Below are 16,536 nucleotides of genomic sequence, written 5' to 3'. Positions count from 1 at the left end.
GTCTTTAAACATGAACTGACATCATCAAGCTGTTTACACCATCAATATTGATTGAGATAATAAATAAGTCAATTATCAACTCTTTATTGAGCACATAATGGTACATATTATCCCTTCTATATGAGGATAATAACCAAGTCCATTATCAACTCTTTATTGAGTACATAATGGTACATATTATTCCTTCTATATGAGGATAATAACCCTATTCGCGACCGGGAAGGTTGATCTACTCGCGAAGCGATCTACGAGACCGGGAAGGTCGATCTACGCGTGAAACGATCAACGGGACCGGGAAGGTCGATCTACTCGTGTGGCGATCTACAATACCGGGAAGGTCGACCAACTCGTGAGGCGATCTACGAGACCGAGAAGGTCGATCAGCTCGCGGAGCACTTTAGTGCTAGGAGACCCGAAAGTCTAATGATAACGGGACCGGGAAGGTCACTTTGACCGAGAAGTGACAACGGGACTGAAAAAGTCGGTCTACTTAAGAAGCTCTTTGGTGAACGAGCTAAGTTGATATACTCGGGAGATACTTTAGTGAAACGAACGCGCTACTCGACCGACCTACTCGGGAAATACTTTAGCGAAACGAATGTGCTGCTCGACCGATCTACTCGGGGAATACTTTAGGGACACGAACGCGCTACTCGACCGGTATATTCGGGAAATTATTTGGCGAACGAGCACCAGTGTAGCCCCCCACTCCCTTAGTTACGAGAATCGTCATCATAAGGGAGTAGATACGATGGATTCTCGAGTTTGCCTTTTAACTTTGATTGCGATCGGGAAAAGACCGAATCGATGTCGGGTCAAACGGTTCGGGTCAGGTTCAACGGGTCAAGGTCAACCCGCCAACCCTTGACCCTATAAATAGGGCCTTAGCCCTCCAAGTTAGGGGTTTTTCCTTCTCCCATTTTCCTCTCTCTCTAGACTTAGAGAATACTCTCCATTCTCTCTAAACATGCAAAAACAAACATGAATAAAAGAGATCCATTTGAGTTATTTCTTGTCTACTCTCTACATTGTTTCTACATACACGGGAATTACCGTTATCAGCGTTCTTCACTACAACAGCCGGGATAGTCTATTAAGGCCTAGTATTATTAGTGGTTATTATTAATTATTCTTTTGTATTTAAATTCTCAGGCTCACCTGATTGATCATTCTCTTTTGTTAATTTGCACATAGATAGCTAGTTGTTACCATATTCTTCTTGTATATAAAGGGTTGCAGAATCCGGGTTGTCTTTACTTGGTTTTGCTTCTATGCCCCGTACATATTGGTCTTATTCGTTTCAAACAGTCGTGTATCTTATAAATCGAATGCCAAAAATAAATCTCATGCATAAATCACCCTTTGAACTTCTATTTGGAATGACACCGAATTACAAAAAATTAAAACCTTTTGGTTGTTTATGTTTTCCTTGGCTTAAGTCGTACACCAACACCAAACTCTAGCAAAAATCAATATCTTGTGTTTTTAGGATATTCTCTGTCACAGTCAGGTTATAAGTGTCTTGATCCGAAAACAGGCCGCGTCTATGTATATCGTCATGTGCGGTTTATTGATCATGTGTTTCCGTACAGCCAAGCCTGTACAACTTCGGCCGGACCTCCCAGTGTAAGTGCCTCATGTCTTTCATCTCATATTATTAATTTTAATCCTTATCAACAATCTATTTTTTTTCCATCTACCGTGCCTCCAACAGTTCCCGCTCAACCTTCCGCTACCTCCGATCAACCAATGGACATTGCCCAGCCGCAAACTTCCCTCTCCGCCCAGCCGCAAGCCCAGCTGCATGATAATTCCACCGTCCAGCCGCCAGGCCATTTTCCTCTACTAATCATCTGCATGATATTGTCACCACCCAGCCCTCCTCTTCATCTCCTAATCACGCTGCCCAGCCGCCCTCTTCATCTCCTGGTCACACCGCCCAACCGCCCTCTTCATATCCTAGTGACACCGCCCAGCCGCATGATATTCTCACTACCCAACCGCCACCCTCATCTACTGATCTCACACATGATCTCTCCACCGACCAGTCGCAACCAGGCTCCTCCGACCATAATAATTCTACCCAGTCTACACCTACACAGGTTCAGCGATCAACTAGAATTCGAAAACCAAACCATAAATATTTTGATTATAAAACCGTCATCTTCACCAGTAATCACCCAATACCAGAACCAGTTGAGCCTACCTCTGTTACCCAAGCCAAGAAGGATCCTCGTTGGAGACAAGCCATGGATGACGACGAGTTTGTTGCGCTTCTCAAAAATGGTACATGGGAACTGGTACCACCGCCAAAATGACCGCCGATTGGTTGCAAATGGGTTTTTAGAGTTAAACGAAAACCAGATGGAACGATTGATAGGTTCAAGGCTCGCCTAGTTGCTACGGGATACCTGCAAGAATCTGGGAGGGATTACTTTGATACTTTCAGTCCCGTGGCAAAGCCTGCTGCGATAAGGCTCGCCTAGTTGCTAAGGGATACCTGCAAGAATCTGGGATGGATTACTTTGGTACTTTCAGTCCCGTGGCAAAGCCTGCTACGATACGTATTGTCCTTACCTTGGTATTAGCCTACAATTGGACACTACGGCAATTCGATGTCAATAATGCTTTTTTGCATGACACCTTGTCTGAAGAGGTTTATATGAAGTAGCCACCAGGGTATTGTGATCCTCAGTATCCTTCCTTTGTGTGTCGCCTTAGAAAGGCTTTGTACGGTCTCAAGCAAGCGCCTCGGGCGTGGTATATGGAGCTCTCTAAATATTTGGTTGAATTTGGTTTTCGCAAGTCCCGTCCAGATTATTCTTTGTTCATTTATCAGTCTAATGGTGCCTTAATTTACTTTATGGCATATGTAGACGATATTGCAGTCACAGGAAATTCTGATGAGTTGTTGGATCATTTTGTTTCCTGCTTAGCGCAACGGTTTTCGGTTAAAGACTTGGGGGCGTTACATCATTTTCTTGGTGTTGAGGTAATTCTCACTTCAAATGAATTGTTTTTGTCTCAATCGTAGTATATTATTGATATCTTGAAATAAGTTGACATGCATGAAGCTAAGATTGTGCACACACCTATTGGGTCTTCTGTTGACTTATTCCGGCCGAAGGATCAATCCGCTGCTATTACTGATGCTACTGTATATTGAAGGGTAATTGGTCTTTTACAATACCTTTCAATTACTCATCCTGATGTTGGCTATGTCATAAACCGCCTTTCACAATTCATGCACAATCCTCTATTGATTCATTGGCAAGCGGTCAAACAAGTGTTATGTTACTTGAAGGGAACAGTGTTTCACGGGCTGCTTCTTCGTCGTAGCTCTACGTTAAATCTTGCTGCTTTCTCAGATTCAGATTGGGGTGGTGTTCATGATGGTGGCCGGTCGACCACTGGCTATGTTTTATTTTTAGGGCCCAATATAATTTATTGGCGCTTGGTCCGACAGAAGGCAGTAGCCCGTTCTTCTACAGAAGCAGAATATCGAGCTTTAGCGAATGCAGCGGCTGAGGTTATATGGGTACACAATTTATTGCAGGATATGGAGGTTCTTCTTCCTCGTTCTCCGGTGTTGCACTGTGACAATTTGAGTGCTACGTACATCTGTCAGAACCCGGTTTATCATTCAAGGATGAAGCATCTCGCATTGGACTACTTTTTTGTTCGGGATCATATTGTAAATGGTACACTTAGTGTGCAGCATGTCCCAACTACTCACTAGATCGCTGATATTCTCACAAAGGGGTTGGTAAGACATTCATTTGAGCATTTTCGGTCCGAGATGAAAGTTTCTGATGGCTCCTCCATCTTGCGGGGGCGTATTAAGCCCTAGTATTATTAGTGATTATTATTAATTATTCTTTTGTATTGAAATTCTCAAGCTCACCTGATCATTCTCTTTTGTTAGTTTGCACATATAGCTAGTTGTTACCATATTCTTCATGTATATAAAGGGTTGTAAAGTATGAATAAAACCATCAGTTTTTCAGTTATATTATATTCTCACATAGTCATGGGTTATACTTACTTCCTATTCAATTCACTACCAAGACTTATTGAAGAGGCTCTACCTCGCAAGGCAGAATTGAAGAAGCTCATCAACAAGTATAATTGACCATTCTTACCGGAAAAGGCTCTACGTTTTCCTCTACAAACTTTGATTTTCAACCACTGCAACAATGAACGTCAGCAATCCTAGCTGGGACTCGAAATACTGAATAATTCTACATGTAAAATAATTAAGGTTTTCTATAAGCCATTGGCTTGCCCCATTTGACTAAAGGTATACCCAAACTACGTATCCAAAATTATATATATATATATATATATATATATATATATATATATATATTACTGTATCAAAGTGAAGACAACAGACAAAACTGATAAATTAAACACACAACACATGGCCTATTGTAACATCATCGTACTAATAATAACCAAAACTGCCGGCCGGAACATCCTCTGATCTGATCTTCAACGTTTATGGCATATTGCCGCCGGCGGTGTCATTGAATTGGATGGTACTGGTCGGAGACTCGTTTCGCGGGCAATTTCCGGAGGATGAAGAGAACCATTGCAGAAGGCAAGATTTCCACCATCTGTGGAAGACAACATCAAAATGTTTGTCTCAGTCAAATGATCAGTCATCTATCTGGGCAAATGTATGCATATATGCAGAAAGATTTTTTTTTTTTTTTTGGAAATAATATATGCAGAAAGATTAATTTACCATGTAATAAATGAGATTTAGAATTGGATGAACAAGAACATCAATATCAGCAGCCTCATCAAAGGCAGAAATACCAACCTGCAATGTCATGTTGATTAGACTTTCGGACGTTATTATCCACATTCATCTTTAGGTACTGGTCGCTTGGGCTTGGGCTCGGGCTCGGGGGCCGACCGAGCATTCAAGTCGGAACCGAGCCTAAAGGATTCAGAGCAGAAAGCTTATTAAGCTAAGAAGAAGCCTAGTATCAGGTCCGGTCAGTTAAGTACGCCCCAGCAGGTGGGACACGATCGGAATTTATCCTTAAGATTCTTGGAGTCAGATCCAATCAAGTGCTCGGTATGTACGGTTCAATAACCTGGGGTATATTACCTATCAAGTAGCCGAAACATCCTAATTTTCAATTGGGATATTCTAAGGCATCAATCGACACCCAGTATCTTTTATATCAAGTACAACTATATTTGAAAAAAAAAAAGTACAACTATATTTGAGTTGTATCAATTTGAGATGTATGGGATATTCTATATTGTGGCACCAAGGCCTTTTATACCATGTACAACCATATTTGAGTTGTACTTGCAGATACTATCGATAATTGTTCTCCTTATACTTGTTCTCACTATGTATGGTTCACTACAAGAAAAAAGCACATAGACCACAACCGGTGTCTTTTAAAGAAAATATGTATACTCAAGACAACGATTTTAATAAAAAATGTTATCTTTTACCTAAAAAGACAATACTTTTGATTGACACCTTAAAACAATTCTATATATATATAACCTGTTAAAGCATACCACTATGCATTTGATCAAGAAACATATGCTGCAAACTCCAGTCACAAACCCCACCTGCCAACAACTAGGATTAAGCACAACCATCTCAAGTCAAACGAGAGATTTTTCAAATTAAACTGAAATACATACATATATGTATATGTAAATGTATATTTATATATATGCATTATAAGTTGTTTCCCAGATTCCTGTTAGTTAAAATACTATGAACAGACCTCATGCAGCTTCTTCTGCCGTCCCCTGGATTCAATGGGAAAATGTCGCAGCATGACAAACAACCTGGAAAGCAACATTAAATCGAGGTCGCATATTAATTAATGAAATAAACACAAGATAATTAAAAGGAAAAATGGCAAATTTTTAGCCCCTAAGTAATACTTATCAATTCTTATACCATGGACCAAGGTTCATATTGCATTGTGAACCCTGATACAAAAATTGTGTACCTTCCGTTAACACATTCTGTACATACATATAGATAAATAATTTGATAATTGCTGACATATAATATGATAGTTACAGGTGCAGAATATATCAATTATTGATATAGAATCTGATTTGATAATTGCTAATACATAATATGATAGCCACAGGTACAGAATGTGTCAACTATAGATACAAAATTAGACTAGCGTCTACAATAGACCCTGGTCCGTTGTATAATTTGCCAATACTTATGGTGTAAAATCTAGAGATTTGAAGGTAGCATGCATTCACCTTCCACCATATATCAAGAATCCCATAGCAGCACAAAATGAAATAACTGCAGAAAATCAAAGATCACATTTCCCTTTTAACTGTGCAGCTGGCAATCAATAAACATGAAACTAACAAAAAAGTGTTTTAATCCATCAATTTAACCTGAAAAAATTAGCTTTGCAATATCAACTCCTGCAGGGCTTCCACTGAGTTTGATGAATATCCATATGCATATCTATATATGTTCATATCAGAGTTTCACAAACAAGTATTCTGAAGAAATCAAATTGAAATATATGAAAGTCTGAAGAAATATAATGTTAGTTGATGATAATCCTCACCTGTATGATGTATACAACCACATTGATTTTAAAGTATGTGGGTCGAAGATTATCAATGGCGAAGCTTCTTGCCTGGTCGTAAACCTCTGCCCAGAACAGAATGAGTAATGTATAGGTGGAGAAGAAGAGAAGCCCCTGGGCGATCCAATAGCAACACTCTCAGTGCCTGCTCATTCATATTCATGCATTTTATAAGTTACCCAAACAACCATCAATCCCCCGGATTACTTAAACATTTAGTCGAGATGTGTTGAGTTTGTCTCATACTAAGAGTATGAGTGAAACGTTAACGGGTAGATACATTGTACAGGAATTAGATGTCTATAAATATATTAGTTTTATCCTTAATCCGACAAACTCAACAAGATGGAATATAATGTCTACTGGGTCAGGAAACTTACTTGTTGTCTCAAATGGAACACGGCCCCAGTAGAAGCCAAACATGAAGAAGGAGGTAGGCCGGGTTTATGTTAGAATCAGATGGTTGTCTCATCACTATCAGGTTAAACATTTAGTTGAAACAGAAATAAAACGCCTATATATTATAATTATTAGTTAAAACTTTTAATTGACACAAAACAAGGAATTCTGAATTGAAATTAGTAATGGAGGTGAGCTTACATCCATTGACAACACAATTCATCAAGTGAAACACTTTTTGTGCTGTCCAACCGTATTCTGGAACCCTTAACTGAATTCACAGTTGTACCTACAACAATGGAAAATCCGAAACAAGTAACACACATTCATTCTACATCGTATTAACATCAAACAACCATGGGACAACTCCTGCAGTTGGTTAGACTGTTTGATTTGGTAATCATAGGATTTCAAGTTTAACTCCTGACGAGAGTGACCTATTAGTCTTCTTGGTTTATTTTAACCGATCAGCTATGAGCAACCTAAATTGATTTACCTAACTTGTTGTGCTCCTTTCACAATTAGGATCACAATACTAGATTTATCTAGTGTACACCTTTAGATAGTGACGGTAGGTTTCTCTAGTCACCAAAAAAATAAACAAACAACCATGCATGCATATTAACCCTTCAAATCATCATGTAATAAGCAATGATTGTTAACACACACACATATATAGACTTCTGCTCAAATATGGTCGCACCTTAACATGCAGTCTGTGCGACCGCTTAAAAAAAGGTACCAATAGTGTTAGAAAAACGCACAACAATTAAATGCACAAATACACCACAAAACGCACAACACACCCAAAAAAACGCACCATACCTCCCTACACCTAATTGTGCATTTCCAAACACTATGTGATGCGTTTATGCTTACCTAATGTCACGTTTTTTGTGTGATGCGTACCTAATGGTGCGTTTTTTATGTATTTGTACTTTTTTTTGTTATGTGTTTCGTAACATCATTGGTGCATATTTACATAACTATGGGTGCGATCGCACTGACAGCACCTTAATATATATATATATATATATATATATATATATATATATATATATATATATATATATATATATATATATATATATATAGTGAAAGGTTCCAGTGCAGATGGGTGCTTCTCGTGCGGTTGATTAATGTCCGTGAGCTTTGTATTTAATGTGCGTGAGTCTTATGCTTAATGTGTCTGAACTTTGTACTTAATGTGCGTGAGTGTGGAATGTTAATTAATGTGCGTGAGTTTTGTACTTAATGTGTTTTAGTCTCGTGTTTAATGTGCCTAAGATTTGTACTTAATTCATGTACCTAAAGAAAGAATTAACTCAACAAACTGACAAGAAAGAATACAAATGGAATTAACATGTTCACAAATTAATAATCTGGACATAAAACAAAGCCAATTTGCCACCGTGAAATTGATGTCGCAAAGAGAATTTTAACCAGCTAAGGACTCTGCTGCGCCTAACAAGAATTCGCAGTTGTCGAACGGAACTCACTATGGATCGCCGTACCTGTGAACACCACCAGAATTGCCACACCACCGCCGCTGATAGGAAGAATTCGTCACCGCCGAACCTAATCTCTGTTCACCACCATCGGAATTGGTCCAGGACGAAATAGGCGATCTTCAACAACCTTGTTAAAAGGCACGCACATTAAGCACAAATCTCACGCATATTAAGCACAATACTTAGGCACATTAAGTACAAAACTCACGCATATTAACATTACGCACATTAAGTACAAATCTCATGCACATTGAGTACAAACTCACGCACATTAAGTATAAACCTCACGCACATTAATCCACCGCACATCCGCACGGGAAACAACAAATCCACCTGATCCCTTCCCTATATATATATATATATATATATATATATATATATATATATATATATATATATATATATATATATATATAAAGATTGTACTAGATTGATGATGATGTTTGAAGAAGTAGAGAGTGAAGTAAAGGGAATATGAATGATATATATTATGTATATTTGTTCACACAATTATGTGTATTTGTTCATATAATTATATATATTTGTTCATACAGTTATACATTTTTTATACAATTATGTACATTCTTTTTATACAATTATGTACATCCGAATCAGAAAATTTGTGTGTATTATGTTAAGAGTTGATGTGTATTATGTTAAAAGTTTATGTTTATTATGTATTATGTTAGATTATGTGTATTATCTTTTAAAAAGAGTATGTATATTTTGTTATATAATTATGTACATTCATGTATACAATTATGTGTATTCTAGTATAACATTATGTACATTTTTGAACATGGGTTTTTTTTTAAAGAAAAATTAACTGTCATACACTGGGGCGGGAAATTTCAAAAAAAAAAAATTAAAAATTAAAACGACATCGTTTTGCATCTGGGCACATAGTGCAACGCGCGCCGTGGTGTAGGATATAAATTTTTGCCAAAAATTGAGAAGCAGATCACACTAATAGGCCTAAAATTTCAAGCCCAATCACCCTTTAATGGCAAATTATATCGTGCACTAGGTGCACTATGCATTGTGTGCCCCAAGACTCTATGTGTATTATGATAAGAGTTTATGTATATTATGTTAAGAGTTTATGTATATTATGCATTATGTTAAAATTATGTTAAGAGTTTGTGTATTCACTACTGGAAATTATAAAATTTCCGACCACCTGAAAGTGATCTTAAATCAAGTCGAAAGTAAAAAATGGTCGGAAATAGCAACAAAAGTTTTTCCGGATACCAAAAGTGGTCGGAACAAGACAGCTTTCAGGTGATCGGAAATTTCATAATTTCCAGAAGTGATTCTACCTTTCGTGAAGACCGGAGATATCGTCTCATCATACCCTTTCTTAATTAAGCCAGCCCCAGCGCCCAACACTTACCGAATCATTTACTGTGCGCTCCGGTTGTGCTGCTACCACGTTAGCACGTACTACGACAAGTCTATTGGCGAGAGACGTTTGATTGTGGATTTGTGGGTGATGGTGACTCTCCCTTAATTGTTCAAGTATATTTCAATACGTGTTTGACCCTCCCGTATGCTAGTAGCATGCATGGATGCTGGCTACTTAATTATGTAAGAATAAACATGCATGCAACAAATCCTAGCTGCTCTAGCTAGCTGCCTGCTTGTTGCGTGTATGTGTTGTATTGTGTAAACCCTAAATATCAATGCATATATCTTTATCTCCTGGAGAAAAACTTTTGGCGTATGTACGTTTGATTTGATAATTGGCATCAGTGCAACTTCGCGGCACAGGAAATGCGAAATTAGTGTTTTGCCCCGATTAAACAGTGAACTGAGGCAGCTTCGCAGCGACCGACCGCGGAGGATTCCCACCGGCACCGTGACCACCATTGACGGCTAGGATTCGTAGTCTGCTGAATTCAGAAGGGTGATCAACTAATCCCTTCATCATTCAAGTAAATGGTGGAATTGAGGCATTGAAATACAGAAAAGGAAAGAGATAAAGCAGTTGGGAATGCTGAATTGAAGGAACTGCAATCACTAAAACTGGCAGAAGAATGGAAAGTGATGAACTGTGAGGTGATGAGACCAGTATTACTACTACAAGAATCCCAAATATCCATGGTTTTGGTGGAACCCAAGCTGAACACAAACTTTTTTTTCGTACCTTGCTTCGAAAACATGCTTCCCCTCTTAAATTGACAGACTGTCCCCCACTGTACCTCTCTCTTCGGGAGCCATGAGACCCTCCAGGGGCGGATTGCCGAGCTTACCCGTTCGTTGGAGTAGGAGAAAGAGGCCCGCCGCCGCGACAATGAGAAGCTGAGATATGAGCTGGGCCGTGCTGTTCCGGTTTACCAGAAGTCTCCCCAGTTCGTAGTGGATGCTATGTCACACGCCCACGGCCGTTGCAGGAGCTGATAGATGAGTGGCTCGCCTCGGAGGACTGGAAGAGCAGTATTGAGGATGAGGGGATAACACCTTATGATGTGGGCCTGTATATGATGCAGCAGGACATCTATGCTATCTTGAAGGAGCAGTACGCTACTTTTAATCCCCAGGCGAGATGGCTGCCTCCCTGTCTTGCTCGTCCAGGTGGCCAGTTGGTGGAATCGTTGTTCCTGTTGGTGCAGAGGACCTTAGGGGGTTAGATGAGTTTCTGGAGAATCAGACTATATGACTATTGGCTTTGTCTCCACTACCTTGGCGAATATCCATCTCCCGTCGAACAAGGAAGAGTATGCAGAGGATGTCGCCGCTTATAATGCCTCCACCCCCACGCCCTACCTGAATGGCTAGATTTAGGTTGCTTTGGATTACCTTCTTTTTAGGCTCATGTAGCCAAAAAACTTGTTCTCCCCCTTTTTTCCATGCACTAGACTTGGTCGTTCTTCCCCTTTTTGTTATGTACTAGACTTGGTGTTTTGAATGAACAATCAGCTTTCCTTTATTGAGGCTTTATGGTACCATCATTGTCCCTTGCCCGCTCGTAGCGCAAAGGTGTGGCCGTGGGGTCACATGAACCAAGACCTCGGCCACTACTCAGGTGTGAGTCCTCGGCTTGTGCCGAGGTGTAAGGCCTCGGCAGTGGCCGAGGCGTTGGGCCTCGGTAGCGGCCGAGGTGCTGGGCCTCGGCAGCTGCCGAGGTACGAGGCCTCAACTGCGCAAAACCACAACGATGGTCGAGGCCATTGAGTATGGAGCATTTATTGCGGCTGTACTGTGTAGTTGTTGGTGTCAAAAAGCATTATGGCTTTGTTCTTTTTGACTGACAATAAGTACTAATCATTTAATGCTCCTTGTTTTTGTGAATATCATTCTTAGGACTTCTTTTGTCTAAGATGATTGCCCAACAGTGAGACATAGACAACATTCTCTTTGCTCGTGTATTAAATTTGTCTATTTAAGTCTGACTTAGACTTAATGGTCTCGGGAGAGTCATACGAAAGATTGCCTTTATCTTTCGTTGTCTTCGATGATCAAATGGCTTTTCTTAACATTTGATATTTACACGAGAGCTAGACTTTTCCGTCTTTCGATCTATGCTATTCTCTCGATCTTCACTTCTTCTCGTAGACCAAAACTATTGAACACAACTCAGATTCGTGTATGTATGATACTTAACCGAATCACATGGTGAGTTGCTATTGCTTTCATCTAACACGAAAGTTCTAAGATAAAGAAATTAAAAAGAGGGGTCTACGATTCTAGCAAGATTGGTATCATCAAAATCTAAGTACACTTGTTCATAACACCAATGCCAATTATTATGATGATTAAATCACTACTGAAAATTATGAAATTTTCGACCACCTGAAAGTGATCTTAAATCAAGTCGAAAGCAAAAAGTGGTCGGAAATAGTGTTAGGAACAAGTGTATTTAGATTTTGATGATACCAAACTGTTTAGATTGCAGACCCCTATTTTTCGTTTGTTAGATAAGTCCCGTATAACAAAGTCATGAGATGTATAAACCATGCACGAGACTAGTATAATAGGTCTACATGAAGATTCAAAGATAACAAGATGATCGAAAGATGCTTCAAGACAAAAGAAGGATTGAGCAAGTCTCAGATAGACTGCTCTTACAAAAGGAACCTTCGTCTAAGAAGGAAGGATAAAAGATAAGGACAAGATTCTGAAATTTCGTCGCACCGCCGCACCTAAGGACATCGCCGCGTTTGAACTTATATATATATATATATATATATATATATATATATATATATATATGATGTAGATCAAATGCACAAGAGGTCTTTAGGTAAAAAATAGGGTTAAGTATCAAACATAGATGTAGTCCAAATCAACAGCTCAGATTGAAGATAATTAAAAAAAAAATGCGCAGTAATATTATTGTAATTTTGAGTAAATAAGTCAGCTTGTCTTTTGTATCCGAGTGCGCAATTGTCTTTCTTCGAGTGCACATTTTCACTTCTTCAAGTGCATACTTTTTCTTCTTCGAGTGCATCAGTTTTATTTCAGTACTTAGTTTCTATTTTGAGTGCACATCTTTGTGCCTTTAAGTGCAAATCTTTTGGCTTTCAAGTGCACGTTTTGTAGCCTTCAAAGTGCATGTTTTACTTTCTAAGAGTGCATAATTAATTACATTCGAATTTTCTCTTTTAGTGTCCTTTTTTTCTCCCTTGCCTTCTAGTGATCCTCTTTATGCTTTCAAGTGTTCAATTTAATGCCTAAAAGTGTATGTATGTCTTGGTATTGTCTACAAATTTTAAATTAAAAAATAATAATAAAATAAAAAACTTAGCATTCAAGTGAACCCTTTTGCCTTCAAGAGCACAGTTTTATGCCTTCAAGTGCATAACTTCTGGGCAGTATTTGTTATATCTTGTGCATTCTTTTCAATAACATATAACTAAATTTCTAATTAAATTTGTAAGATTTACAAACGATTTGTATGGATAATTGGTTTAATAATCACTTTAAGTTGAATAACCTCCATATTTAGACTTTACACAGTATGGAGCAGCTCAGGTGCGGAGATAACGTCCCATACAATACATTGATACAATACCATACAATACAATACAGAGAATTGAAGAAGGTAGGCCGGATTTGTTGCATGCATGTACGTTGTCAATACAGTTGCAACGTAACTTATTTATCATATAGCATGCAACTACGTACTACATTACCGGCAAGTGCTTACAGTGTGATAACTTTCTTAAACGTAAAAGGGTGGGGGATATCATAAGTGAGAACCAAACGAGTAGCGTTAACGGACGGACGCGTGTCTTTGTAGGTGCTAACGTTGTAGCATGGGGTAGCCGGAGGACAGTACATGATTTTGTAAAAGTAAGTCTCATCCGGCGATGGGACCTTCTCAATCTTGAACAGCTTCGAGAAAAAAGAGGTAGCTTTCACGAAAATTTGGCCGGTGCTTGGGTCGGGCTGACTGTCCCAATATACGTTTTCTGTACAATTTGGGGTGGGCTGCAAAGGCTTGAATTTGATGGTGAGGAGAGTCGATTCCAAGACGAAGGCGGGGCCCCACGATTGGAATATAATGGGGTCGCCTAATTCGTCATGTATGATCACGTCGCTTGGGCATGTGTCGTTGTTGACCTCCAACCTATTAGAATAGGGTAATTAGATAAATATGTAAACAATATTATTACCATCTCTACTGAAAATTAAGGAATTTTCTACCACCTGAAAGTGAAATAAGTAGAAAATCTTATTTCATTACTGTAAATTATGAAATTTCCGACCAGCTGAAAGTGAGTTTAAATCAAGTCTAAAGCAAAAAGTGGTCAGAAATAGCAACAAAGGTTTTTTCGAATACCAAAAGTGATCGGAACAAGGCTTTCGACTTGATTTAAGATCACTTTCAGGTGGTTGGAAATTCCATAATTTCCAGCCGTGTTCCGACCACTTTTGATATCCGAAAAAACCTTTATTGCTATTTTCGACCACTTTTTGATCACTTTCAAGTGGTCGGAAATTTCATAATTTCCAGCCGTGCATGCACTGACACTGAAACACGGGAAAACAATATTTCTTACAAACCTAACAAGTGCCACTTCTCCTTCGGGATCATCAATGGAGAGTATGTTGTAAAGGTCGCCGGCGAGGAGCTGGTCTCCGATGTGGTCGAGCACCGGCGGAGTACGTTTCTGAAACACAACCGGGAGGAAAGATTCACGACTAAGAACCAGACGCCTAGCGTGAATTAAGGTGTCGTAGTATGTGCCAACGTTGTAGCAATCATCGTCAAGACAGTAAGTGATTTTGTAAATAATAGGAAAGTCAGTGCCGGCGTCTGGGTAGGCCCGCTCAATCAGGAATGGGCTATGGCTAGCGTTGCCAGTCTGCAAGATGTGTTGCCCTATTTGAATGTCGTAGTGACTCTCCCAAAACACGTTATTCCCACAGAGAGGAACACTAGCGTTGAATTTGAAGCTCTGGAAAGTGGATTCCAAGACTTGGGTGGCGTTGGGGTCCGCCGGCGTGATTATAACGGGGTCGGCTGATGAGTCGGTGGATAGGATGACGTCCATTATTGGGCATTTGTTAGCATCACGACTCAACCCAACCACTCCTTGACCTAGTTCCGGATCAGGGGTGAATATGTAGTAATCTCCGGTGGGCTGGAGCTCGTGTCCGTCGATGTCAACCACCGGAGTGACGTCATCAGACGCTAGAGCTACGACATGAGCAGCGGTGGGAAGGCGGATGGGATTATTGCGTATAGAATGAGTTGGGTTGGGAAGAATGAGAAGGGACAGTGCGATGAATAAGAGTGGCAGTGCCACGAGGGTTTTCATCTTCACAACTTAATTAATAATTGGGAAAAGAGAGGTAGGTAGGTGTGTTGTGTTGTGTTGTGTTGTTTGAGATGAGCTCTCATGCAATATAATTTATAGGGCAGAAGAGGGAATATAATATAATATAATATTTTTTTGAAAGTTACTGGCTCTATTACATTGTAGTATCTGTTCATATACTTTCTCAACCTACTGAAACACAAAGAACCAATAACGCCTCCACTGAGGCTTGAACTCATAATCTTCCAAATGAAAGTCCAACCCGGATACCATTAGACCATATAATATAATCTACTGAATTGAAGCAGCTGGTTAATTGAATTAAATGTGCAAAGTTATGTTACCTTGGATGGATAAGATCTTAATTAATTAATTATTATTAATCACACTATCTAGATTATGGCTATGTTTGACAAACGTAGTTGAAAAGATAGCTGAAAAGGTATAAACTAGAAGCTGAAAACTGAAGAGTTGTTAAAGCTAGCTAATTATGCTTAAAAGTGTTTGATAAAATTTGTTTTTTTTTTTTTTATTTTATACAAGTTTGATAAATGTAAAATGACTAAAAAAGACATCTTCATAAAATTTAAATAGGTTTGTTTACCTATTAGAATTTAACATTTTGAAATAAAACTATTAACATAATCATGATCTAACATCTCATAATAAAGTAGTCATGGACTTATGAACGGACGATTACAGTTGGAACTTTAAGGAGTTGCAGCGGTGAAGAGTTGCAGAAGAAGTTGAATAAAAATATAGAAGAAGAGAAAATATCAAAAGGGTTTTAATTGGGAGTGGTAAATGATATTATTTATTTAAAATAATAATGATAAAAATGAAAAAAAATTAGTAATAAGCTACTAGCTTATTTTTGAAACGCTACCTAACGTAGCGTGTGCGTAAGTTTAAAGCTTAAAGTGCATACGTAGGTTTAAAACTTAAGGTGCATAAGTTTATAACTTAAGGTGTGTGCGTAGGTTTATAGCGTTAGGTGCGTAAGGTCACAACATAAAGTGCGTAAATCTAAAGTTTAATGTCAGTAATTTTATTGTTTAAGGTGCATATGTTTAAAGCTTAAAGTGCATGACTTTTTACTTTAATAAGCTAGGGTGGATCAGTTTAACTTCTTAAGGTGCATATATACTTCATCATTTGAATTCATGTTACTAAGGATGCAATTTTTTTTTCCTTCAATTTGAATCGTTGATCTAGATCAACGACTTAGATCTCACCGCATTTTACACC

The 16,536-nt window shown here is 38.8% G+C and overlaps 2 protein-coding genes across 2 annotated transcripts in view; both read right to left on the bottom strand.

Annotated features, from left to right (window-relative positions):
* Positions 1-6,802, bottom strand: part of LOC109165655 (tobamovirus multiplication protein 1-like) — a 35,054-nt gene extending 28,252 nt beyond the window's left edge. Inside the window, exons 1-7 of the mRNA XM_019314512.1 lie at positions 6,791-6,802; positions 6,591-6,725; positions 6,412-6,484; positions 6,268-6,313; positions 5,766-5,829; positions 5,551-5,604; positions 4,751-4,828 (exon numbers count right to left, since the gene is read on the bottom strand). Coding sequence (XP_019170057.1) covers positions 4,751-4,828; positions 5,551-5,604; positions 5,766-5,829; positions 6,268-6,313; positions 6,412-6,484; positions 6,591-6,725; positions 6,791-6,802 — 462 coding nt within the window. The remainder of the gene's footprint in view (positions 1-4,750; positions 4,829-5,550; positions 5,605-5,765; positions 5,830-6,267; positions 6,314-6,411; positions 6,485-6,590; positions 6,726-6,790) is intronic.
* A 6,754-nt stretch (positions 6,803-13,556) lies between these two features.
* Positions 13,557-15,331, bottom strand: LOC109168872 (sporamin B-like). Its single transcript, XM_019317730.1, has 2 exons — positions 14,531-15,331; positions 13,557-14,093 (listed from the first exon to the last, which is right to left on the bottom strand). Exons 1-2 carry the CDS (start codon positions 15,286-15,288, stop codon positions 13,667-13,669), a joined length of 1,185 nt encoding a protein of 394 aa, XP_019173275.1. The 5' UTR covers positions 15,289-15,331; the 3' UTR covers positions 13,557-13,666.
* Between the last annotated feature and the right edge of the window lie 1,205 nt (positions 15,332-16,536).

This window comes from Ipomoea nil, unplaced genomic scaffold, assembly GCF_001879475.1.
Source record: "Ipomoea nil cultivar Tokyo-kokei standard unplaced genomic scaffold, Asagao_1.1 scaffold0317, whole genome shotgun sequence".
NCBI classification, from domain to species: domain Eukaryota; kingdom Viridiplantae; phylum Streptophyta; class Magnoliopsida; order Solanales; family Convolvulaceae; genus Ipomoea; species Ipomoea nil.
Note: the sequence above shows the minus strand (reverse complement) of the source record. Positions and strands in the feature narration are given on the sequence as shown.